The sequence below is a fragment of the Tribolium madens genome, unplaced genomic scaffold (assembly GCF_015345945.1).
Source record: "Tribolium madens isolate multiple individuals breed KSU strain unplaced genomic scaffold, Tmad_KSU_1.1 Scaffold_11;HRSCAF=98;Tcas5.2_LG3b, whole genome shotgun sequence".
Classification (NCBI taxonomy): Eukaryota; Metazoa; Arthropoda; class Insecta; order Coleoptera; family Tenebrionidae; genus Tribolium; species Tribolium madens.
In genome coordinates this window covers 1,290,586-1,315,234 of record NW_025400975.1, presented here as the reverse complement: position 1 = coordinate 1,315,234, position 24,649 = coordinate 1,290,586, and the positions used below count along the sequence as shown (strand labels likewise).

The following is a 24,649-nucleotide window of genomic DNA, read 5'->3' as shown; positions in this document are numbered from 1 at the left end:
GTAATTTCTAAGGATCACTAATCTAATTGGTATTAAATTCCGAGAGCTCTAATGCTTACTAATACACGAATAAGGTTTATCGTCCTTAAATTAACCATTTCAAACCCTATTTTACTAAAAGACAATGCAATGTGCATACATACTGCAAACATAATTAAAACATTCTTGGAGGATACCGATTGGGTAGTTAGATGGTCAAATTTATTGTTAAATGAACACGTGTGGGACATTATAAGGTGAAAATTATCGCTATTAATTTAGTTGAGCAGTAACTCAGATAAATTATGCTGTCGTTTGCAAATAGTTGGTTATGATAGTCTATAGATTTTATTATAAATTAAAACCTCAAATTTTTGCGTCCAGCTTCAGCTTGCAAAATCCCTGTCATTATTAAAATTAATATTATTTTAATTTGTTGCAATTTAATATTTTGTTTATAAATACGTAAAAATAAAAGATTATACAATAAAGGCTGACAGGTTAAATCCTTTCTATCGCCAGTAGTAGTATATTACATACCGAGATGGAAAGTGTTTTATTTCTGACAAGAGATTAGATGAAATTTATTGAAGGTAGTAATAGAGGTAGGTAATAGAAGGTGTGAATGAGATACTTTCCAACCATCGTCAAAGTCAAACATGTCAACATTACATATACGCTTGTAAATACCCAATCGAGTCAAAATAGTGAATCTTTGGTTCCACGCAATGAGAATACATTACAAAAAATTTTTTAAAGAGTAACTGAATATGTAAAGCTTTGGTAAATTATTTAATAAATCTCTAATAATGAAAAATCAAGGAGAAGATAAAACGCGACAACAAATGTAATATTGAAAAATTGAAAAATGCAATAACTGTATTTGGCACAATTAAAAAAACGATAACATAATATGAACTTGAGACTATTTAAGTGATAAGAAAAAATGGAGTATCAAATAATTAAGTTAAAATATTTTAAGAAAATATACTAATCCAATTTTTTGTAGCTAATTTCCCTGACAATATTTACTCAAATTAATAATTTATAAACAATTAACAATTGTTATAAACAATTATCAATATCTTGGCTCCTAATTTTAATACGACGATAGAGCTAGATCCATTCGATAGAGCAGAAAAAACACTACAAGTCGTTAGGGTCTAAGATGCTGAAGCAGTGAAAGAGACAAAACAACATTGATTGACCTCATGGTAAAAGCAAAAACGCTTAGGCAAAAAAACAGAATTTTTACTGCATGCCTGAAAGGTAAAACTTTTACTAATGACATTTAGTCATAAAAGACTCACTTTTGTGACGTTTGCGGATATTTTTTTTAATTCAAATAGTACTAGTACACAAAAATATTATGTAAATTATTGTACTCATATTTTTTTTTAATTAAAGACTGTTTTGGAATGACGATTAACACTTAACGCTCTGTGATGTATATTTAAGTTATTAAAACTAGAAGGTAATCCCTGAGGGGTAATTTCAAAATTTGTATTCCTTGCTGGTTGTGCAATTCCGCCAAAACTGTGTATTTTGGTTATCTTAATGCGAATTGTAGCATCGATCATGTCGCAATGTCAGTAGTGGCAATAAAACGCACCAGAATGGCTTCTGATTGTGCAATTTTAGTTTTGAAAAATGATTTGGCTTTAATTGTGGGGTGTGATCCAATTAATCAGACAACCTTTGTCACTTTGCAACAGTACAATACAATAGGTACACATCCAAACGATTGCGAATGATAAATCTCAGTGAGAGACAAGCTCGACGCAATTCTGCTATTTGTCATTTCTTGTCTGTTAAAGACAGATTAATCTTGATAAACAATAGTTGCGCCTCTCACTTGCCAAATTGATGTTTGCATCTCGTGTTTGCTTATAATTAAATAAAAAAAGTAGCACTAGTTGTGACAGAGAGTGTTATATCTTGATATGGAGTGAACTCTATCGATTATACTCTTATCCATTTCGGGTTCGCTTTGAGTTTCCCTAAGTAGTTGTCATTTATCGTTAGGCCCGTCAGTCTGCCACTTACAGTTCTTGAAATCGTGTTGAATTTCTATTATTCCTTCCACCCTTACATGTTAAAGGCGTTGATGGTTTGCGACTTTTCGGACAATTTACGTCCGGTGAAATGTCCTTTCCGGTATAAAACACTAATGAATTTTTCAGATTGATAACACTAAAGCAAAGAACGAAAAATACAAGCCTGAGATTCTAGACCAAATTTTGGGTGCCATTGCCATTGTATTTTTACCCAAATGCGCCCAAAATACAGCTATTAGGATTATTATTTTTTTATATTATGGGCAAAAGTAAAAAAAAATTAAAAGAAGCAAAAAAGTCTCACTTTTATCTTGCTTCCTCTTATTGTTTGTATATCTATATTATTCTCCAACTCTTGACGTCATAACAGAAGCAATGTTGCGTAAAATTATTGTTATATGGTATTTGACTTTGTAAATTATTGTTATTTGAGTTGTTTTTATGAGTTTGTTGCTTAAAAAGACAAATTTTTATTGCGTTTACTTGAGGAATTAAGCAGCTAGTATTTTGTGTATTAAAACAAATCATAGAATTTATTTAATTTATCATCACGTTATTGCACATAAAATGACCGTTTTTAGATAAAACTTTAAATTAGGAGTTCGGATTTATAGGAGCGTATAATTTATTGAAAGTATTTTGAACAGCTTATTGTCTGAAAAACAGATCAGATCTTTGAAAAAGTAAAATGTAGTAGATATTTTTTTTGTTAAATACAAGCTCCAATGTAGTTATCTTCCAATAAATATAGTGCACAAAAAATTGATCTAAAATTGAAAACTGTAACCCTTTGTAATCAGAGATCAAAGTGCAATTTGCATAAAGTATTTCTCATATTATACGCTTGAAAAGTTTCATGTCTTTTGTGAGCAGCATACTACTTACTTGTTTTATTTTTATTTACGAATACGTACAATATATTTTATATAGAATAACTACAAAATATGTCGTGCCATTCTTGTCTGTTATGTATAGAAGTTGTAATTTCGCAAATTCCATATAGAGTTTAAAGTTTTTTGTTTGAATCTAAATCTCCGTAACAAAAATACAGGGTGTTTCACACAACTTTACGAGGCTTGCGCCTAATGTACGCACCTACATATACAAAAAATACACATTTAATTATTCAATTTTTGGAAACCCATGACAGTAGTTGTGAAACTAATCACTGATTCCATTAATAGTCATAAACTGCAGTTTTTCAGAAACAATTATCATTTGTTCTATCAAGAGACGGCATGAATATGATTCTAGTTTATCTATCTTAATCACTAATTAACTAAAAACGTTGTAATTTTTGAAAGAGGTGAACAAACTAGAGAAGATTATCCAATTTTGCAAAATTTGTAATCGAGTTCGTATCGGAATATGTATTATTGATTGCATCTTACAGGTGAAGGCCTCGTAAAATTACGTGAAACACCCTGTATGTTCAATAACCAAATACAAAAAAAAATATTTTGAGAATCAGCAATTTGCATTGATATGCTTTTTTTTAAATTAGTAACTTGACTCTGAATCTGAAGACGTAAAATCTTTAAATGCTCTTACTTTCTTTCTTTGCGCTGTGAAATGCGTCAATTTGTCACAGATTTAAGAACCATTTAATTTTGTATTCATTGTGAAGGAAATCCTAATAAGTGTTAACGATATAAGACGAGTTAGACATCAGTAGAAGAAAAGATTCCAAAACTCTTTGAAAAATGCATTTAAAGAGCTGCTTTTGCATAGAAAATAGTACATTATATTATTAGGAGTAAAAGTGATCCTGGCGAAGCTGAAATTTTATTTTGCCGACCGTATTGAGCCACATAAACTCCGTTTTACTTCGAATTACATATACAATTTTATCAGCAAACAAAAAAGAACAACAGTTAATTAGCAGTAAATAAATGAACAAAATAATCAGTGAAATAATAACAACGCAATAATAATAATACAGTATAACAATAATAACGAACACAAACACAGTTTAACCCGACACACCAAACTTTTCTTTTTAACACAACGCAAAGTGGTCAGCCTTTTAATAAAAGTTTTATTCTTACCTGAGGATGACCACTTTGTGGTTGAAACGCGTTGTGTTAAAAATTAAAATAAAAGTTTGGTTTGTCGGGTTACCAATAAAAAGTTTAACAATAATAACAACAAATATCACTTGTTAGTATCGGATTTTGTGTTGAGATTTTCGAAAATGTTTATTGATTTAACTAGCGGATAACTAGTGCAGTTAGTAGTGCAAAATGTCGAATGCTGATAATCTACACTGTCCTCTCCAAAAATTGCTGAAGCAGCGAAAAAAGCATGAAAGAAACAACATTGGTAAATATCAATAATGTCATGGTAATCGTAAAAACTCTTAAACGAAAAAACAATTTTTACCTGAAAGGTAAAACTTTTAGTACAGATATAACAGATAGTAATAAAAGTGGTTACTTTTGTGACGTTTGCGGATAAAAGTAATATATGTATAAAAATACAATTACTAGGTATATGTTAACCAAAATTATAAAATTAAAAGTGTTTTGGTTAAGTTCTATATTTGTTTTCAGAAAAAATAATTGGTGAAAGATTGAGTGCTATAAAAATTGTGACAATTTTTAAGAATTATTTTTTCTTGTTATGTCTTCTGCATTTTTTTAATGACAAGCTGTTATAAAAATAATGTTCGAAAAAAAATCAATTTTAAATTAGCCTTTAAAAAATCTGTAGATTTTGTAAAACCCAAAACCAAAAGAAATTCCAAAAACTTTATCTCTATTCTATAGAACATTAATCAATAATAATTAATTATTTTTATAAAGTAAATAGTTTAATCAAAAAACGCTTCATTCTTTACTATTTGTTGTTGTTACTGTCTGTAAAAATAAGCAGATTTACAATCGAAAGTGAAGAAAAATTAATCACATAAAATCTATAATAATTTCAGTGTTATATACAAAAAAAAAAATCATAGCGAAAAGGTAGAGAAATGCAGTAAATTCGGTTTAAAGAAATTTTCAGTTAAGTTATTCCCATTCAGTTGAAAAAAGGCAGTGTGCGTGAATTCTGAAACAAATAAGGGTTTGTATTGTTTGCCAATTATTTTTTTTTTAATTCGGTTTAAAGAAATTTTCAATTAAATTAATCTAATTCAGTTGAAAAAAGGCAGTGTGCGTGAATTCTGAAACAAATAAGGGTTTGTATTCTTTGCCAACATTTTTATCATTTCTTTATTAAATAACAAAGTCTGTTACTGAGTAAAACACAAACAAAATTAACATACCCTGCAGCGTCGCAATATCAATAATCATTCTTTTGGTAAACACTGGGAATAAAAATTCTTTTATTAAAAATTGTTTAATTCTCTGTTGAAAATAAAATGGTCAGTGTTAAAGAGACGTTTTTTTTCTGTCTAACCAACAAGGAAGTTTAAACTTTAAAATTTTACAAGACTGTAATTAACATTTCATTAGATCATAACTTACACAGGGCGATATAGTCTGATAGTGACAATTATGTTGAAATATTAATTTATTGGTTTTTATCAAGATTAATAAATCAGAGGAAACTTGAGTTTAATAATGGCTGAACTGACGTCAAATAAAGAGTGAGATTGAGGAGAAACGAAGGTTCTCAAGAGAACGCATTGTACAATAATAAATTTAAAATAATGAGCGGCTATATGAGCGATAAATCCGAAATTTTTTGCCCAATTTGATTAAAATTCATTAAAATTTCAACTATTACTTTGTCTCAACAACGTCTTATCATCGCTACACTCGTGAAAAGATTCAATTTGCTCTTGGCTTTTAATTTTAGACATTTTCGTTTCGTCCTGTCTTCCTCATCTAGTATAAAGTTGAATAAAGATTTACGGACTCCAAGATAGAAAATGTCAGTTTGTTTTCCCCGGTCGGGTGGTCCAGTTGCCGACCAACTCGCAGCTTATCTCTACGTCTCTCGCCATTCAACCCTCGTAAAACGTAGGTCTTTATTGGACCGCAAAATCGGTTTATTTATAATAGGAATGATACCATCTTGGAAGCATTGTTACTTCATAAAATATTTACTTCCCGATAATCCAAAATTGGAACCACGAAAATATTGATGCAGTTGCAATCAAGGACGTTTTCGAGTAAATTAACTTTTGTGATTAATGTTATTTGATTCACAGTGTGACAAACATTTATCAAGAGAATTAGCAGGAACAACACATTTCACTAATAATACAAACAGTAAAAATATTGAACTAAAATCTAAAAATATTGAACTACGGCTCACTGAAGTACAAAAAATGAATATCAATCAATGTCTGATTAAAACAAAACCTTTTCCGAGCATAATTTTCAAAAAATTGATAAAAAAGTTGAAATATAAAATAAACACAGTTTCAACAGAAACTTGGTAATAATGAGTTAAGTAAAACTTTTTTAAGACGAGATCAGATAATTTAAGGTTTATTTTCCATGGTTTGATTAGCGTTAGATTTTAGATTATTTTTCTACATAATGACCAAAACCAATAAGCAATTTATAAAAGCGCAATACAAATTTCTTTTTTCACTACTAGTTGTAAAAGATACTATTATCTGTGGTCAATTATCATTTTTATTAGAGAGAGAATTAGAGGTGGGTAAGTACCGATATTGGAGGCTACAAATACAAATCGGTCTAGAATATTCTTCTTTAAAATTATTGTCATCACAAGTACTAACAAAAGTATTTCAAGATGAAAATAATAATTAATGCAAAATCAAATAAAAAAACGTAAACCTCCTTATTAAAAATCATCATAATAACACTATCTCTAATCCTTCTGTCTTTGTCATAACTGTCAAAGCAACAAATAAGCAGTATTTCACGTTGAAATACTAACCGGAACTGGGGCAAATTTTAACACTTTTCCCCTTTTCTCTGCAGTTTCATTGTTCTTTTAACAAATATTTAATATTATGAAGTTATAAAATTCTTTTTTTCACTACCATTATTTAGTTTGTCGAAAGTGTGTGAAGTTGTTTTTCTCTCCTAGTAGTCAATGATCATTTTCATTAGAGACCAAGGGCTATAATGTAGTAGAGGTGGGTAATGTTGATGTTGGAGAGTATTACGTTTCTAGAATATTATTATTGACAAATTATTACCCTCACAAGTACTAATGGAAGTATTTTGAGATGAAATTAATAGAAAACCAAATAAAAAAGACCTAAATTTCCTCTTTAAAAACATCAGAATAACTCCTTCTGTGTCAAAACTGTCAAAACAACAAACGAGTTTATTTCTTGTTAAAGTACTATCGGAAGTAAGGCAAATTTTACCACTTTTTCCCTTTTCTTCCAGTTTCTTTGTTATTTTAGCAAATATTTCATATCTATTATAAAGTTAGAAAATTCCTTTTATTCCTTACAGAAGTGTAAAAATGACATAACCTCATTTATAATATGAAAAAAATAATACTTAATAACTCAGGTAAATAATTAATTACTGTAGGTAATAGTGAATTAATAAATATTGTAGTTGTGAATTATGACATGTTACGTTTGAGACAACATGTCCATTAAGTAGGGTTATATTTTTCACCGTTGTATTTGTGGGTAATAAATGTGCTAGTAGTGAAAAAAATGTTATATCAAACACGGTAGAGAAGATTTTTATAGCCTCGCATTTTTTATTTCTTTATCAGAGAACAGGCCTGGCCCTTTGATACAATAATTTTCCTGGTATTTTGGAATTTTCCAAAATTGTATTCTATGATCAAATAAATGTGTTACTTAAATACTAATTTAGTGATTTTTCGACCACTCCATAAATAATGCACCTGTTTTCTATCTCCACATCCACATTTACTGGTGCGTATTGTTTTGTGATAGGCATGTAAACAATTTCATGTTTTACTGACTACAAAATGATTTATATGTATGCATGAGTTAGAAACAATTACAAACTATAAACAAATTGATCAATAATTTACGATACAAAAGGATAGTTCGTTCATGCGTCCATTTCACCATTACGTTTCCATATCCAAAGGTAAATAAGTCAGTTTGAATAAAAATATGGAGTAAAATGCACTTCAGCCGCCACACTATATCGGTGATGAATCGCCTATCATGCATTGTTTGTGTTGTTGGCAACACTGGCAACCTAGTACAAGTCCTGGGCTACCACACACGCTATACATGGCCAAGCTCCGGGATTCACTCAACTTGATTAAATAAATTACACAAAGCCAACTCGTTCTCTAATAGTTTTGTGTGAATTTCGGCCGAGATAATAGCCACACAACAATTATTAGCTCAAGTTTGGGCATGACAACCCAAATGTTTTAACTTTGTTCCTTTTGATGTTAAACATTTTACGATGAAACATCAAGTCTACTACAAGCTGGAACGGGAATAGGAAATAAAATTACAGCAGTTGGCTGTTTTGTAATTTTTTTCATTTAGCATGTCAACAAATGCAGAATAATAAATCCTGTTCATTTTTATTAAATGTTTGCACCGACCGCAAACCGTTAAATTAATTATTATTTTTCTAAAAACGTTGAAAATAAACTTTTTCTAAGTTATATTTTTTGTTTTAATAATTTTCAAAGTGTTGTCTTTGGGACAAAGAAATGATTGGAATGGTGTTTTTTAAAATAAAATTTGAAACAAAAGTCCGTACATCTAGTGTTTTGATATTTTATTTATTATACACGGTGTTAATTAGTTAATAAAAAGTTGGTATTAAAGTTACATTTTTAAAGAATTTTATTAGGTAGCGGAACTAGGATTTTACAGTCACCCGGTATGTACTGGGTGACTATCAGATCTCGCGCCCTAGAGAAAAATTTCAAGTAAGATAAGATACCAGGAACATGGAAAAAATGTTTAAAAAATTCTATATGTCAAAAAATTTTGACATTTATTTTTTGACTTTTGACTTTTTTATGTCTAGTGATACTCATGATCTTGTATATGTTTTTTAATAATTATTTAGTGAAGGTACCAAAATTTTGCCAATAAAAACCATAAATAACATTAAACAGAGTTACAATTTAGGATACAGCTTCCTTGTTTCCTCTTCTAATTATTTTTCCAACAGAAATAAATAGAGTCAAAGTGCAAAATTTAAACTCTCATAACCTCGAAATTCTCATGGATAATTTTTTTTTTACATTTTTTTCATGTTTCTGGTACCTTACCTTACATTTTTCTCTGGGGCGCGAGTTCTGACGCACTCTGTTTATTTTTCATTTTGTTGTCTTTTTTTAAATCGTGTTGTACCAAATAATGGGTTCAGAAATAACTATAAACTCATATTATGGCCTAATAAATTATGCATTTTACGTACTTTTTAATTGTTTAATTTAAAACACAAAAGCTATCTATCAGTTCCATAATGTATGCTGGAATAAATTATTTTTTAAAATAAATATTTTACTTGTTATCTATGACCAACACACCGATGTTTAAAAACGCGGTTAAATACATATATCATTGTAAATGACAGCTAAATTAATTTTTATATGAAATGATAAAAATGGAACAATAAATTGTTAAATTATTGCGGTTATAGACACACAAGGGCACTATAATATGGATTAATAAAATATGATTATATTTTATGAGACAAATGCAATTAAAAACCGATTTATTTTTTGTTGAAGTCGAAATATTTTTTCCCGATACCTATCACTAAAGTGTTGTTCTCTTATCTAATTTTATTTAATTTAACAACTCAAATAATGAAGAAAATTTATTAATTATTAATTATTATTTATAGTCGTTATAAAATACAAGTAGTTACAAAAAAATACTAGAATCAGGCGGTAGAAGTTGCAGGTAAGAGTAGATAATTGAAATTTTTACAAAGAAAACATTTTTTTACTTTCGTTACTAGTAAATATAATAAATTTGTTAAGTTTTTGAACAATGTAGTAATAATAATAATTAAATAACTCTCTATTAAACAGTTTAAATGTCAGTTTAATTTTTAATTAAGTTTGGAATAATTTGGGCCTGTGATTGTGGATAAAATGTTATATTGCAGTCGTGTGTTACTCGCGTTTTATCCACTTAAGAAAATTAAGCGCTCGAACTGACGTTCTTGCCGTTAAACATTCTTGCGTGGATAAAATGCTATCTAACACACTCTTACAATAAATAATTATTATTAAACAGTTCTAATAAAAAGCATAATAAAATGACAAACAGACAAATTACAAGTAAAAAGCAAAATAATACAATCATGCTTCGTCGAGAAATTTTTTTTTCAAACTAGAGAATAAGTGAGAGACCTGTTAATGTTATAATCTTCAGCAACTAAATTAAAACATTGAGACTAAAAATATTTAGGCGTTTTTAAAAGAAAAGTGGTACGAGTGGGAAGGTAAAAAGAAGATTAACATCGAGTAGAATAGAAGAATAAATAATCAAAATTTTGAGGATAAAAAGTAAAACATTGTAGAGCCAAAAATTTTCAAAACTTTAAACGTTTTCAAAATTTTTAATGTGTACATCGTAATTGGGAGACCAAACGCAAAACCAGCATTCTGGCTTAGACCTAATCAAAGAAAAATAAAGCGTCTAAATATAGCAAAAACACATTTTTTTTGTTATATTTTGCGTTTTTTCATTTCATAAGTCATTTGTGGGAACTCGTTCTTTATAAAACTCGCTCTTTGCTGCTCGTCATAATGAGTTGCATCACATGCAATTTTGTAGCACTGTTTTTTTGGCGACATTTTATGCAATACTTTTGCCATCACTGGCCATAGACTGTCGTTTTTACGAAAGAAATTGTTGTATTTCAACATATTGCACCGAAACTAATGCAATTTAAACCATTTTCGAGGAATTTGGATATAGTATACGTCAAATGTGAAAAATTTTAACAGTCAAATATAGTAATAAATTGCGCTCAATAGAAAAAATAGTATAAAAAAGGCGTGTTATAACATCTCATTGTGATACTCGTGTATTTGTAACACTCGCCACTGTGAAAGCAAAGAAAATACTTTTTTTTCTATAGCAGATGTTAAACTATTTCTTTAAAAACTCTTTTGAGTAGATGAAGTAACACTAACAGCAAGGGTTGTTTTTGCTTTATCTGAAACGAGCAAATCTGTAATTAAAATTTCATTATTCTGACTCAGTGGAAAGAAAAGTTAATTTTTTTCTTACTTTTGGACTTGTAATAATAATCTTTCTTTGCTTTTCAAGTCCCATCACATTGGCGATTTTATTTTTTTGACAACGATGTCACTTTGACAATTAATTAATTAATTAATTGAATAATAATGATTGTTTTTGTTTTTTTAGAAGCTGTTTTTTTGACTTGCCATTTATTAAAATTATGTTTTTTTACAAACATTTTTGTTATTTAACTTGCGTTAACTCATCTGTCAAAACGACATCGTTGTCAAAAAAAATAAAACGCCAATGTGATGGGGTTAAAACGCAGAGAAAAAATTACACTAGTTTACACGATTTTTATACCTTGGCTTTCTTATAGATTTTAAGGCACTGAGTTAAAAAAAAACTGTTTAAGAAAGTCCACCACGTTACGTTTAAGAAATATGTAATTAACAAAAATACAAAAACCGACAAAAAATATATTAAAAGTGAGTTATTTTACTTGGTTTTATTATACTTTTTGGATCAGTTTTCTTTATAACAATCCAACAGTAATTTACTAACATATTTTCATCCCAAAACGCTTCAGATCTTGATGAAAATGCTCGTCTTGTTTGTCACTCATGCTCCCTAAATTTTTAGAAAAGAAGTCCAAATGCGAGTGAAATGTTTTTTAAGACCTATTTAAACCAATATAGTAATAATTTTGCAATAATTTAGCAACAATTTGAATTTAAATAAATTTTAAATCGGACGCATTTGTGCAGAAAGTAGGAAAATTATCGTCTGTAACAAAAAAAAAGTGTAACGTGATAGAAAAATTTAACAATTATTTTTGTTTAATTAAAGGTAAGTTAACATAAAAATAATAATTCGATTAAAGGTATATTAAACATCGTATTGTTTGTATTATTAATTACATTACAAGTTCAAAATCAAGAGAAAAATTAAATTTTCTTTCCACTGAGTGATAATAATGAACTTTTAAAATTACAGACTTACTGGTTTTAGGTGAAGCAAAAAATGTTTTTCTTTTGTAGTGTTAGCGTAAAATAAAAAAATCCGGGGGCATACTGTATATTAGTACATTATTATTATTATGGCATTAAATTTACCACTTTGGATTTTTGCTTTGTTTAGAAATAAATATTAAAAAACGGAAGAAACTAGCTATTGTTAATAAAATTAAAAGTAAATCACAAAAATTTTGTTACATGGGATTGCATTTTTCTCTAAAATTTGCTTAGTGTCATTTTGCAAAGTATTATAATCACCATTTAATAATCTATACTCATTGAAGAAATGTTCAGAAAAAGACCGTTTTGAAGAAACGTGTATCTCGAGTCCGGACCAACTTCCTAAATAAGGGTCTTTCGACATAGTACCTGCTCCCCAACTAATTAGTCTGAAACACTATTGCAACAAAGCGCAGTGTGAGCAGAAAGTTAGACTGGTGTATAGTTTTTTCCCCGGGTGTACAATTCCATCTCAAAGAAATATTAAAAAATAAAATATTATTACTTATTAGATTGTATTCCTAGATTTGATTATAAAATATAGTCTCGAAAATTATGAACGTTTCTGTGCGTAAAGTGCCTTTATCGTTTTTCCGTATAATTGCTTTCCATTAGCTTGGAATAGTCAATTTTCTTAAGCGTCTCCGACAAAATATACCATCTCCACGAGACAATTAATAAAGACTGACACTTACCTGTTACAATTAGTTGAACGGATAAAGCGTTTCTAAGGGAATCCAGCCTCCGTGTGAGATCTCTACTGGGAGATACACATCTGTATTCTCCGGCCTCTTGGTAAAGGACCTTATCCAACCTTAATTCCTGCGATGCTCCCATGGGCTCGAGTCGGCCACTTCCTGCCTCTACACGAGTCCAACAGCCAGACGTGCCTAAATGAAAATAAAACGAAGAGTTTAATCCACAAGAGTCTATTTTCGACAAAAAAATCCAATACAAAGAACATTGATTTTATGCAAAGATCGGCGAGGACAGGAACAATATTTGAAAAGTTGCAAAATCGTATGCAAACTTTACGAGATATTCAAAGGAAAAAGTTGGAAACCACAAATGGTAACAGATTCCTTTCAAGCAACGGCCGACTTAGTCGAGCAATAAACAAGACCTGTAAAGTAACCCAACAGAAACTTGTTTACATATGCATGTTGCAGCAAGAAGTTAAGTGGTTCTGCACAAGTCGCTCTTTTTATAATATTATTCAGATTCTTTCCTGTGTAGTTACATATGCATAGAGTTCTTAAGAACGCAATTCAGGGTGTTTGTGAAATACGACTTTATTTAAAACTTTCCTTCTGTGCTATTGTTATTACAGGGTTAAGGGATTGATCCTACACCAACGACCTTTAACTAAATCTCTGCATACTAAGCAGAAAGCCACACAAACAAATTAGTTCTCTAAGCCTTTCTAACGCACAACGTTAAATTCTTCCACAACAAATCGCACAACGATTTAAAACTAATTAACATTAATGACAATCAAAACAGTTTGCTGAAAAACGTTGGAACAAAGCTAAACTTTCTTGTTTTCGAAATATTTAATTATTGATAATAGCGACGAATTTTAATTAAACTCCAACAATATTATATCAAGTTACTTAGGCACCTGAAATACTTACGTAAATTATTTCAACTTTTCAGCATAATTAACGTTTTCAGGAGTGAATTGCCTTGGAATTCGGGGAAGGAAAAAATATGTAGATTTTTTTCAATTTACGGAGAAAATTACGTTATTGTGCTTTTAAATTTTAAAGAGCTTTTTAAGAATAAGTTACCTGGAGGGCAAGCGAGTTGTACTGCACCGCCAAGGGCCACTTCCACTTGTCTCCCGGTGGAACTCAATTCAGCAATGTCAAAATCCGGCTCTTGGGTCACTTCCATGTCATCTACAATGCCAAAAACGTGTTAATTATTAGCAAAGTAATTTTATTCAAAAATTATGATCGTTTTCATGTTGAAATGTTGTCAAAATTTGGACTTTTATTAATTTTGTGTGCCTGTTTGCTCTTTGAAAGCGCTATTATCGAATAGAAAACATCACCATCTAATGTCTAAAGACAAAATTTAGTGGTCATAATATTGATAGAAACACACGGCAAGTGAAATCGAGCTTTTTGATACAAAAACTTTAATGAAAAAGAAAAAAGTTACCTTGCAAAAGACACAAGCAGGTAGTATAAAGATCAGCAATAAATTTTATGTGTTTTACTGAAATTAGCTCGAAATTGAAACATGTTCTAACTTCTTCTTCAGCTTTAGTTTCAAAATTGTTACTTTTTCAACTCGTTCCTCAAAAAGACTAATTCAATTTCATTCTTTCTCATTCATGATTATTTTATATTCTTCTCAATTTCTTGCTAAAAATTAGAAAATGTTTAAGACACCTCATTACAAATTGTCTAAATTTTAACGGTGATATTTTCCTGACTGTTTTGCACATTTTTCGTCTCCAAATCTCAAAAAACTGTTAGTGAATTTGTTCTCGTCTTTGTGATTTCGTCCTAAATTTCCTTAGACAATTTTTCTTGCTAACATTGTTTTCAAATTATATCAAAAACCGGAACTGCCACCTTTTTTATTAAAATTATCATGAATGAATTTGCTAGTGGTGTAAAAGATAGGACTGTTTGACATTTCCATTTAAAAAACAGACTTTAAGTGGGCGTTTTCGAAAAATTCGTTTTATACAGGATTAGTGGCTTTAAAGAGTTTGTAGCTAATCTTGTAAGCTTTAATCGTTGCATCGCACAAAGCTTAAATTGTGTTTATCAGATAAAGCCGTTATATTAAAGTTCCCGAACAAAAAAGTGATTTTTTCCTCATAATAAACTAGATAAACAGACAACTTCGTCGTAAACACGGCTATTACACGCAAAGTAAGCATGTTTGTGGGCAAAAAGTGCATCTTTGAATCTTCAGCTAGCAAGTTTACGGTTTAGAGAAATGATCGTAAAACGTAAATTCGAGTAAAAAAACTCATAATAAGATGCATACTCTGGAAGGGTGATAAAGAACAGACGGGTGGTTTTTGTAAACGACACAGTTGTAAAATAATGACTGTTATTATCGGTAATGAGGGTTTGGGGTTAGAAGACGACTGCTATAATCTAACGCCTTCACTATAAATAGTTGTGGAGAGTGAATTAGTTGATAAAGTTTTCCTAAATGAGTTAAAACGTCAACAGCAGACGTCGGTTAATTAAGCCACTCTACATGTTTTATAATAGAAGACCATTTCAGTGGCCACTTCTCGTCTTTTCCACAACTAGCCATTAGCTTCAGATTTTTAATCCAGAAAAATAACTTTGTTTGCAGTGTGGGAACAATAACGACTAAAGTGTTTATGACAGTTTCTCTTAAATAACGAATTTAATGGTCAAAAATAATTTTACTACGTTGAAACTCAAAGTTGCGTTAACATAATTACCTAAAACTCCCAAACTATAAATGTAAATGCTTGTTATTATTCTTCTTTAATTACAGTCTTATCCATTTCGTTATGTTGTTTTTCTTTTTATTACATCTGCATGCATACAGGATTCCAAATAGCGATAACTTTAAAGTAACGGCGAATTTTTATGTAGAAAAAGTAGGTCAACTTAGAAAATGAAGATTGTGGAATAGAATGTAGAAGGTAGATTGCGACGCCAATAAGATTTAGAACCTTGCTCAAGAGCCGTTTAAGTTTTTTATTGGTTTTATCTAAATTAAATGAAATAAATAAATATCAAAAGCACAAGTTCAAGTTCAAACTTTTAACCCTTGTTCAATAACAATAATTATCTCAGTAAAATCAAATGGATATCACCGAGGGGTTGTTAATTCTGGAATTAGATGTTTAAATTTTTGGAATTTAATCAAAATTGCTTGGAATTATTTGGAAGTATTTGGAATTATTAAAGTTATCTTTGGATTGTTTGGAATTACTAAATTATTTGAAAATCACGTTGAATTCCTTGGGAATTACTTTGGAATAAAAAAAATTAAAAATTAATAAAAAATTAATTAAGAATAAAAAATTAAATTAATTCTTTTCAAAATTACGTTGATTTTTTTAGAACTATCGAAATTAATTTGGAATTACAGAAATTATTTTGACATTACAGAGACATTACAGAAAATTATCTGAAATTATAAGAATTTAAAAATCTTAATGAATTATTGGAATTCCAGTAAAATTTCTTTGAAATTGGCAGGCCCGTACCTAGAAACAATTTTTAGGTAAAACGCCCAAAATTTTTAGTGGGGCTAGAACAGTTCAAAATTTTTATTTATTTTTTAAATCCTTGAACAGGTCGATTTAATTTTTTTAAATGCTATACATTTTTGACGTGATAGTGACATTTATGACGTGATTTGTTTTTGACGTCATTTTAATTTTTTTTTAAATAACAATTGACATTTTTGTTCACTGTTTAAATAGCATACATCTTTATCTTTCTAGTAATAAAAAAAATAAAATTAAAACTTAAAAAAAATTAATTTAAAAAATGAAAAAATATCGACAATTACACGCAAAAGGCTTTATCTTTTTGTTATTGCCCTATTTTTTTGTATATTTATTTGAATAATTAGCATGAAAACATTTAATATCAAACCTAAACACAAAAAAACAAAAACAAAAAACAATTACCCCTTATAAAATAAAGCAAGAACAAGAAGATAAAGTTTCTCTAACTTTTTAAGTTTTTTTAATTTTATTTTCTTCTTTTTTTGCATTTTTTTGGTTCATTTTTTTGACTTTTTTATGCTTACCAGAAAGATAACGATGTGTACCTACTATCTCAAATAGTAATAAAAAATGTCGGCTGGCATTAAAAAAAAATAAAAATGACGTCATTACTTGAAAACGAATGACGCCATATGTGTCACTATAGGTAGTGTCAAATGTAGCTTTAAAAAAATCAACCTGTTCGAGGATTTCTTTGAAAAATGACTCATAACAAAGATATGAAATTTGTGCTTTACTTTTGATTCAGTTTGTATTATAATTTGATGCGTTATTATTTCTAAAGAAAGTTGTTAAAAAACACAAAGTTTTAGAATATCTAAAGTAGGGCTGAGCCCTACTTGGCCTCCCTCTAGCTACGGGCCTAGAAATGGGATTTAGTTCTATACATTTTTTTCAAGTTACCAGCCTGTCGAATATTACTGAAGGAATAATAATTACGAAGGATATTTTGCTTCTCGAAATTTAAGTAGTATAATAACAAAAAATCTTTAACACAAAATCTTTCATGTCCTTTTGTATTAGGCTCATTTCACATTAACTGTTCGTTGTTTCGAAATTTAAAAATGCCACATTTAAACTTAGTTACTTAATTTAAAAATTAAGAATTAAAAAATTAGAATTCCTTACTTTCAAAATATTTTTTTTATGTTTTCTTTGTTTTTTCTTCGTTTTATAGACATTTATTTAAATTCTGTAAATTGGTTTTTATAGCTAAGTAGATTTCATAATTGTGTTTTTCGAAATTTTTGGGACTCCCTGTTTCTAAATTATTACTTACAAACTAAATTACAAAATTTTAATTAACCATAGCTGAAAAGTATTTTCAAATCTATATGAATTTTAAAATGTTGCTACTAACGAATAATTTAAATTCTCCAAAACTGTCATGACACAAATGAATTCCACACAAACCCTAATCACAAGTTGAATAATAATTCATTATCTCAAAACATAGTAGGAAGTGGTGTATAACTAAATCAACCGTAAATTCACCATACGTGATAATAGTTAGTTATTACTATGGTGCCAACACGTCTTGCCCTATCTGAAGTTAGATTAATAGTCTGTGTGAAATATTCATAACTTATAACAAAATATGCAATGTGGGTTTACCAACACAAATTACTGTAATTATTATTCTCACTTTCTGGAAGATTTTTCAAAAGAAAAAAGCAACATAGTAGCCGATAGACAAAAAGAAAACATTTAATCACACTCCAAATATCTTGAAGAAAAAACCCGGAGGCTTTTAAGGGATCAACGAAACTACTTCCTATGATTAGAACACAGACACATTGACATTGAGGCTTTTGTGGTTAATAGCCTAGAAGTTCTAAATTACAGGGTAACAAGTAATTATTGCATTGATTGTTGGAGGATTATGTTGAAACGAACCGTTTCCGCATTCTGGAGGTTGACAAAGTCATTTGCCGCATTGATTTCTCAACTTGAAGCTAAGAAATGTGTGCATAAATTTGTCTACTAATTAAACTTAGGTGTTATTGCTTTTAAAGCTTCAAGTTCGTTGGAAGTTCCTCAGTAAAAGGGGTAGTTTAGTAAATTCGTTTCAATGAAGTCAGTTTCATATAAATTGCTCTACGAAAAGGAAATTAAAGTACGGGACACGAAGATCAAATTATTTGCCATCCAATATCCAAAAACAATAATTATTTATATATAAATTACGTAGTTCCTGAAATAACTTAAAAAATGCTTGTGTTTAGTATTAGTAAAAGCTATAAAAGTTTGTACAGATTAAAATAAAAAGACACAATGGGTATAGATCTTCTTGAGCTTAATGTTTATACTGATTAAGTACTAAGAATAAAATATGGGACATTAAATTTTAGTTACTCAACTATTAAGTTTGCTCAGGAGATTTTTACCTCGCCTTTAAAAAAGTCGGTTCTTTTGCACTGGCCTGTTAATTACCCCGTAATTTTTCTTCCGGACAAATTCTTGACTTCACAATAATGCTTTCAAGAGAAAATCGAGTTGTTAAAAAAAACTACAAAAGTACTCGTAAAATAAATAATAAATATATTTCAAAGAATCAACGAGTGGAAGAAACTATCAAACAAAAATACAGAATGAAGTAAAATTTCTACAAAAAGCACGAGGCAATATCTTCCTATCAACAAATGTTTAGACTCTGGAATCGTTCCAACATGTTTAAAGAATTTCTCGTTTGTCGCCTTTTTCGCTGTGAGATGTTCAGAAAATATGTTGCTATCAAATAACACTTTACGATTAGTTTTCATAAACCAGAATTTTACTAAAAATTTCCAATGTCAATTCTTTGCGTAAAATTGTATGTCTTGTCTAGACGATTACAGTGTGTAAATATTTGTAAAAAAAAATAAAGAGCAAAAGTTTAAAGCAAAGTTACAAAGTTTCACAGGATTTTTTTTTTAATGAAGACAAACAAAAATTGATTAAAAGAATATACCGTTTTGCTTGTAAATAGATTAAATCATTTCTGACTGTTCTATATTAGTCTTTAATTTAATAATTAAATATTAAATAATTCTAAGGTTTTTTTTTCAAGTTGGATTTTCACATAAAGTAGACTATTACGTATACAAGGTATTTTTGTAGATATTTCAAAATAAGTGTTTCCTTAAAAAACTCGATTGTTTTATCATTATCAAGCTTTTCGTAAACAGTTTATGTTGCATGTAATGTAATTTTTATTTTATTGTTTCACGTTTCTAAGAATAAAAGCAGAAAATCAAGAAGTTCATAAAAACATGGGTCATGGACAGAGAATTAGTATACAGTCCTATGTTATACAGGATGAACAAAAAGTATGAAACTAAATGTCTTTTGCTAAATTATTTATAAAAAAAAAAACTAATTGATGAATAATAAAGTACTATAAAAATGTGACGTTTTATCAACAATAAGATTTTTCGAAATTTTCTTTTGTTTATAAGTTTTGCAAAATTTTTAATTTTTTTAAATGGTAACGTACTATAAACACTTTTTTCGCAAAGGCTATAGTCTAAAGATTATCTCATTTTATTCAATTTTTATCAAAAAAAAAATTTCAGATAAGTAGCCATTTTTATAAAAAAATCGCCTAACTCATAAAGAAAATAAAATCTAACTCTCAAAACACGATCACAATTTTTTATAGCCCTCATGGTTTCTTAAAGACAAGTAATTAAAAAAAACCGTTTGGTTCCATACTTTTTATTTACCTCGCAAAATTAATATTAAATTGTATTTACTCTAAAAAATTGACATGTTTTTTATAATTGCATACATATATACTATAAAAAAAGTTTCTGTATATGCACTTTAAATATCCTAAATAAAAGTTACCATTTTTTTCATATTTGAAAATAAAAATAAGGTGTTATATAACTACAACGATAATACTGGCAAAGATTTAAATGATTATGTTAAACACAAAAACAACAAAAACTAAAGACTCTTGTGAAGCAGTAGTATTCTTATAAAAAGTTTTAAATAATTATGTTAAATACAAAACAACAAAAAACTAAAGAGAATGTTGTAATTCAGTAATATTCTGAAAAATGTAGAATCAAAATTTTTTGTCTAAATATTTTGAAATTTGCTTTGCAAGGGTTGAATGGTATTATAGTCAGTTTCAAATGTAATTTTAATAGTTAAAAACTATGGCAATAAATCATTTTAAAGGTCTTTTCCTCCCAACAGCGAATAAAATGACGCTTTATTCCCTCGTTATTGACTAATAATCTATTACTTTATTTCCTCGGGAATAAGATAAAAAAATACCGAGTTTTACTCTTAAAACATTCCAATTGAATAAACTGAATGTTTTGACAAATTTTTTGATAAATTTATCGGTTTATTATCTTATTATTAATTTAGTCTGTTGGGAGAAAAATTTTGAATGCATCTCTGTAATAAACATCATTAATCCCTCAAATGAAAATTACCTACATTCTCGAGATTAAAATAGTTGTTTATTTCCCTTGATACATAAATAACTAAGTATTCTCAAAACGCACTACCTATCATATTACGGCTATATGACACGACACGACATGACGACACCGTTTTTTAGGTAATAATCGACTCTCCCAACGAAAACTATAGTAACTCATATTTTTTTTGAGTACGATGGCTTATGTAGAGCCCAAAATACAAAAACAATGAGAAAACAGTATATTACACAACGAGCACGGAAAGTGATAAATAACGCACAAGCGGGAAAGTTGCGCACGAGGCGTTAGCCGAGTGCAGACAATATCGCGAGTGCGTTAGACACTTTCCTGCAAGTTTTGTACACTTTTTTCCTAACGATTTATTTTTATAATGGATACAAAAATACATTGAATAACGATTTATTTTTTATAATGGATACAACAAAAAATACGTTGAATGAAAAAAAACAACCATTGAGTGTGAATTGTGCGTTAGATTTCTAACACACAGTGCAAAAACAAAAACAAAAAATTGTGCCAATTTTCGCGCATATGTAATTGTGCGTTATGATCTAGTTTCGTATATGGTCGTAGGAATAATTACTTTGAATAAACAATATTATTACTAAAATGTAGACCCTTAACAATGTTCAATAATATTAAACAGTTTCTTGATTTTTTATTAACAATCGAAGATTCAAGGCAATTTTTCTCAAAACTGTAATTTTTGAGTTACTATAGTTTTCGTTGGGAGAGTTGATATGTAACAAGAAGTTAGACAAAAGTTAGTAAAATGAGAAAAATAACACTCAATGACCTTATTTATTGAAAATTAGGTAAATGCAGTCAATTCATTATTCTTTAAAGTTTTAAATGAACTGCTAATGAAAATCCAAGTAAATGAAGCTGAAAAAAGTAAAGAAAAAGTGTACTTACATCGTACGTTGAGAAAATAGCCAATGCTGGAAAACTTCCCTAGCCTGTGGCGAGCAATACATTTGTACCAGCCGCTGTGCTCCCTGCGAATTTCCGTAAAGTTCAAGAAGCCATCCGGTGTTTGTTGAACTGGAGGGCTGGAATCGTCTTTCTGCCAGATGGGCAAAGCTTTGGGGTTGGCGTCAACATCACATTTCAAAGATACAGGCATTCCCTCTCGGATGGGAAAACCGAAACCTGGTTCGCGGGATATCGCAAACGAGGGGGTGTCTGAAATATAAAACAAGCAATGATTTATTGGGCTGCAAATTTTCGACGTGGAAACCCAGCGGCAAGGTGAGAAATACGAAATAACTCTCGACGTCAAACAAAATTTATTATTCAGGAAAAAAACCCAAAATAATTGTAATTTTCTAGTCGATGATTTGATAAAAATTACAGGCTGAGGTTCAAAGCTACTGGTTTATTTAGTGATCGTTGGCGGAAAGTGTCGTTAATGTTCAATATTTAAGCGATGTTTGTCCGGTTATTGTGTACAACAGACAGGATGCACTTATGGATTTTCCATAAATCCCGAATTTTCTATACCAATTTCCAATAACGAAAGCTAGTAGCTATAGAGGGCGCTTCAATCCCTTATATGAAATATGAACTGTAAAAAAGATCAATGTGGGTTTGGGGAAAAGAGACCTTGACAGGGACAGCTGACATATCCTCATAGTTGACATATCCTCAATTGTTAGCAGGAAGATAAATGAAAGCTTTGTCATCTGTTTTATTTAAGATTGAAGGGTTATTAGTACAATTAAATTTCTATAAAAAATTTTTATGCTTACTAAATTTCCCTAAAAAAGTCTATGTTTTTAATGGTCAAAATTCTGGTGAAATGTTGGTAATTGATCGTTACCATAGTTACAGATATTAACTAAATTTTGAAAGGAAAATGGTTTTTACTGATTTTTTGTAACTAAATATTTTGAGGTTATAAATTTACTTATAAACATGTCTAAGTCTTTTTACAAAACTTCATTACGAGTATTAGGTTTATTAGGTAAATTTTAGACTGCAAGAATCACCTTAAACAAACCCTTTGAGAAAATAATAACAGTATAATTTTGATAACATCTACAAACAGTTCCCACAGTTTTAAATTAAATTTTTGTATGTTTTACATACATATATGTTTTACATATACAAATATGTTCCCATATTTCCACTGTAAACTTTGATCAGGATTCTTTCCAAACTCTTTTAATTTTATCACTACTGAAAAATTTTGAATATGTGACATTTTTATTATAGAAATTTTTACAAAACCCCTAGAACATTTTAGATTTCACTTACAGTAGTTTTCCTTGAAATTGGCATAATGGTTAGCTATGAAATTTCATATTTAAGTTTGTAGCCCTGCGCATGTCCCTGGTATAATAGCAGATGGGGTTTGGATTTGTATTCGTTTTTTACTGTTTTCGTTGCTTATTTGTTATTGCCAGTATTTTTTCAAATTATAATTAAAAGTAGTTCTCCTTAGAAACCAAGATTTAGAGTACACGCTAAGGTATGTTTGGAAACATAATCAATTTCTTTTTGTTGTTCCCGTTTTAGGTTTATGGAATCAAATATATCAGTTTGAATAAAGCCAAATTATTTTCTCCAAAGCAAATAGTGTATGTTTTTGGTGTTAAAACTACACCTACAAAGGGATGATACAGGGTGTTAAGGTTTTATGGAAAAAAAAACTCTCTGAGGGTTCTTTAAAAATGAAATTTGACTTTTTTCAGTGACAAATTTAGTTCCTTAATATGTAAAGCCTTTTTCATATTTAAAGAGCAGTTTACAGATACATGGCCTACTGTTATGCCAATTTCAATGAAATGGATTATACAACAATCTTTTTTTGATGATTCCTAGCCAAAAGTTATACTGACTGCAAAAGTTTTTTTTGGTAAATTTACATCAAAAGGTACAGTTGGGGACAAATTACTTTGGTCGTCAAGTTTTGTGCGACGTAAAGTTCTAAAGCAAGCATTAGGATGGTTAACATTAATTTTTACCACTACCAACAATTGTCACTGACTGTTACTAAAACTCATCATTGCAAAATGTTGAATACAAAAAAAAAAGATTACTGAATGAGAAACTCATCCAAAGGCAATGACGATTCTAAAGTTTTGTGAAAGGTGTCATATTTTTGACAAGAGAAAAGTCAACAATTTGAAATTGTCATCAGTGTTGACTCGACATTAATGCTTGGTTTACATTATTTTTACATCATTTTTCTGTCAACTCAAAAATTGACAGAAAAATGATGATCAAGGTATTGTATATCCAATAGTACATTACTTTTTTAAGAAAATGTTAAAGAGATAGTTTATTAGAAAAGTTTAAAACTAGTTTTTCTAAAAAAAACGGAATATCATTGAGGCTCGGATTATATGCAAAATGCATATTTGTTATTAAGAGGTATATCAATAAAATTGTAAGTTTTCTATGCATATCTAATGTTTTTTAATTAAAATAAGCCAAATAAAAAATGCATATTTTGTACATTTTGGCAACTTGGTGCATATTTTAGGAAATATTACATATTTGTGCATATTTTCTTCAAATCACTAATTTCCGATTAAAAATTTCAGTTCAAGTTAAAAATTGGACACTTTATGAAAAATGATCCGATTACAAAATATTTTAAAGAGAAAACAACCGGTAATTCGTAAGCCAAACTCAAAAAATTAGTACCCTACTGAGTGTTTAATGTTTAAATTGTATTGAACCAAGTGTTTTTTTTTAAATCATTTGTTTCCAAAAAATAATAATTAATATAAATTACAGTAATATAAAAAATGATCTTATTTTAAGAACAAAATTTTGATTTGTTTTTTCAATATATGTAAAAAAAT

At 29.2% G+C, this 24,649-nt stretch overlaps 1 protein-coding gene across 1 annotated transcript in view; it reads right to left on the bottom strand.

The window, feature by feature from the left end:
* Window positions 1-24,649, bottom strand: part of LOC123006194 (hemicentin-1) — a 227,489-nt gene that overhangs the window by 38,054 nt on the left and 164,786 nt on the right. Inside the window, exons 5-7 of the mRNA XM_044400483.1 lie at window positions 21,750-22,019; window positions 13,940-14,050; window positions 12,845-13,039 (exon numbers count right to left, since the gene is read on the bottom strand). Coding sequence (XP_044256418.1) covers window positions 12,845-13,039; window positions 13,940-14,050; window positions 21,750-22,019 — 576 coding nt within the window. The remainder of the gene's footprint in view (window positions 1-12,844; window positions 13,040-13,939; window positions 14,051-21,749; window positions 22,020-24,649) is intronic.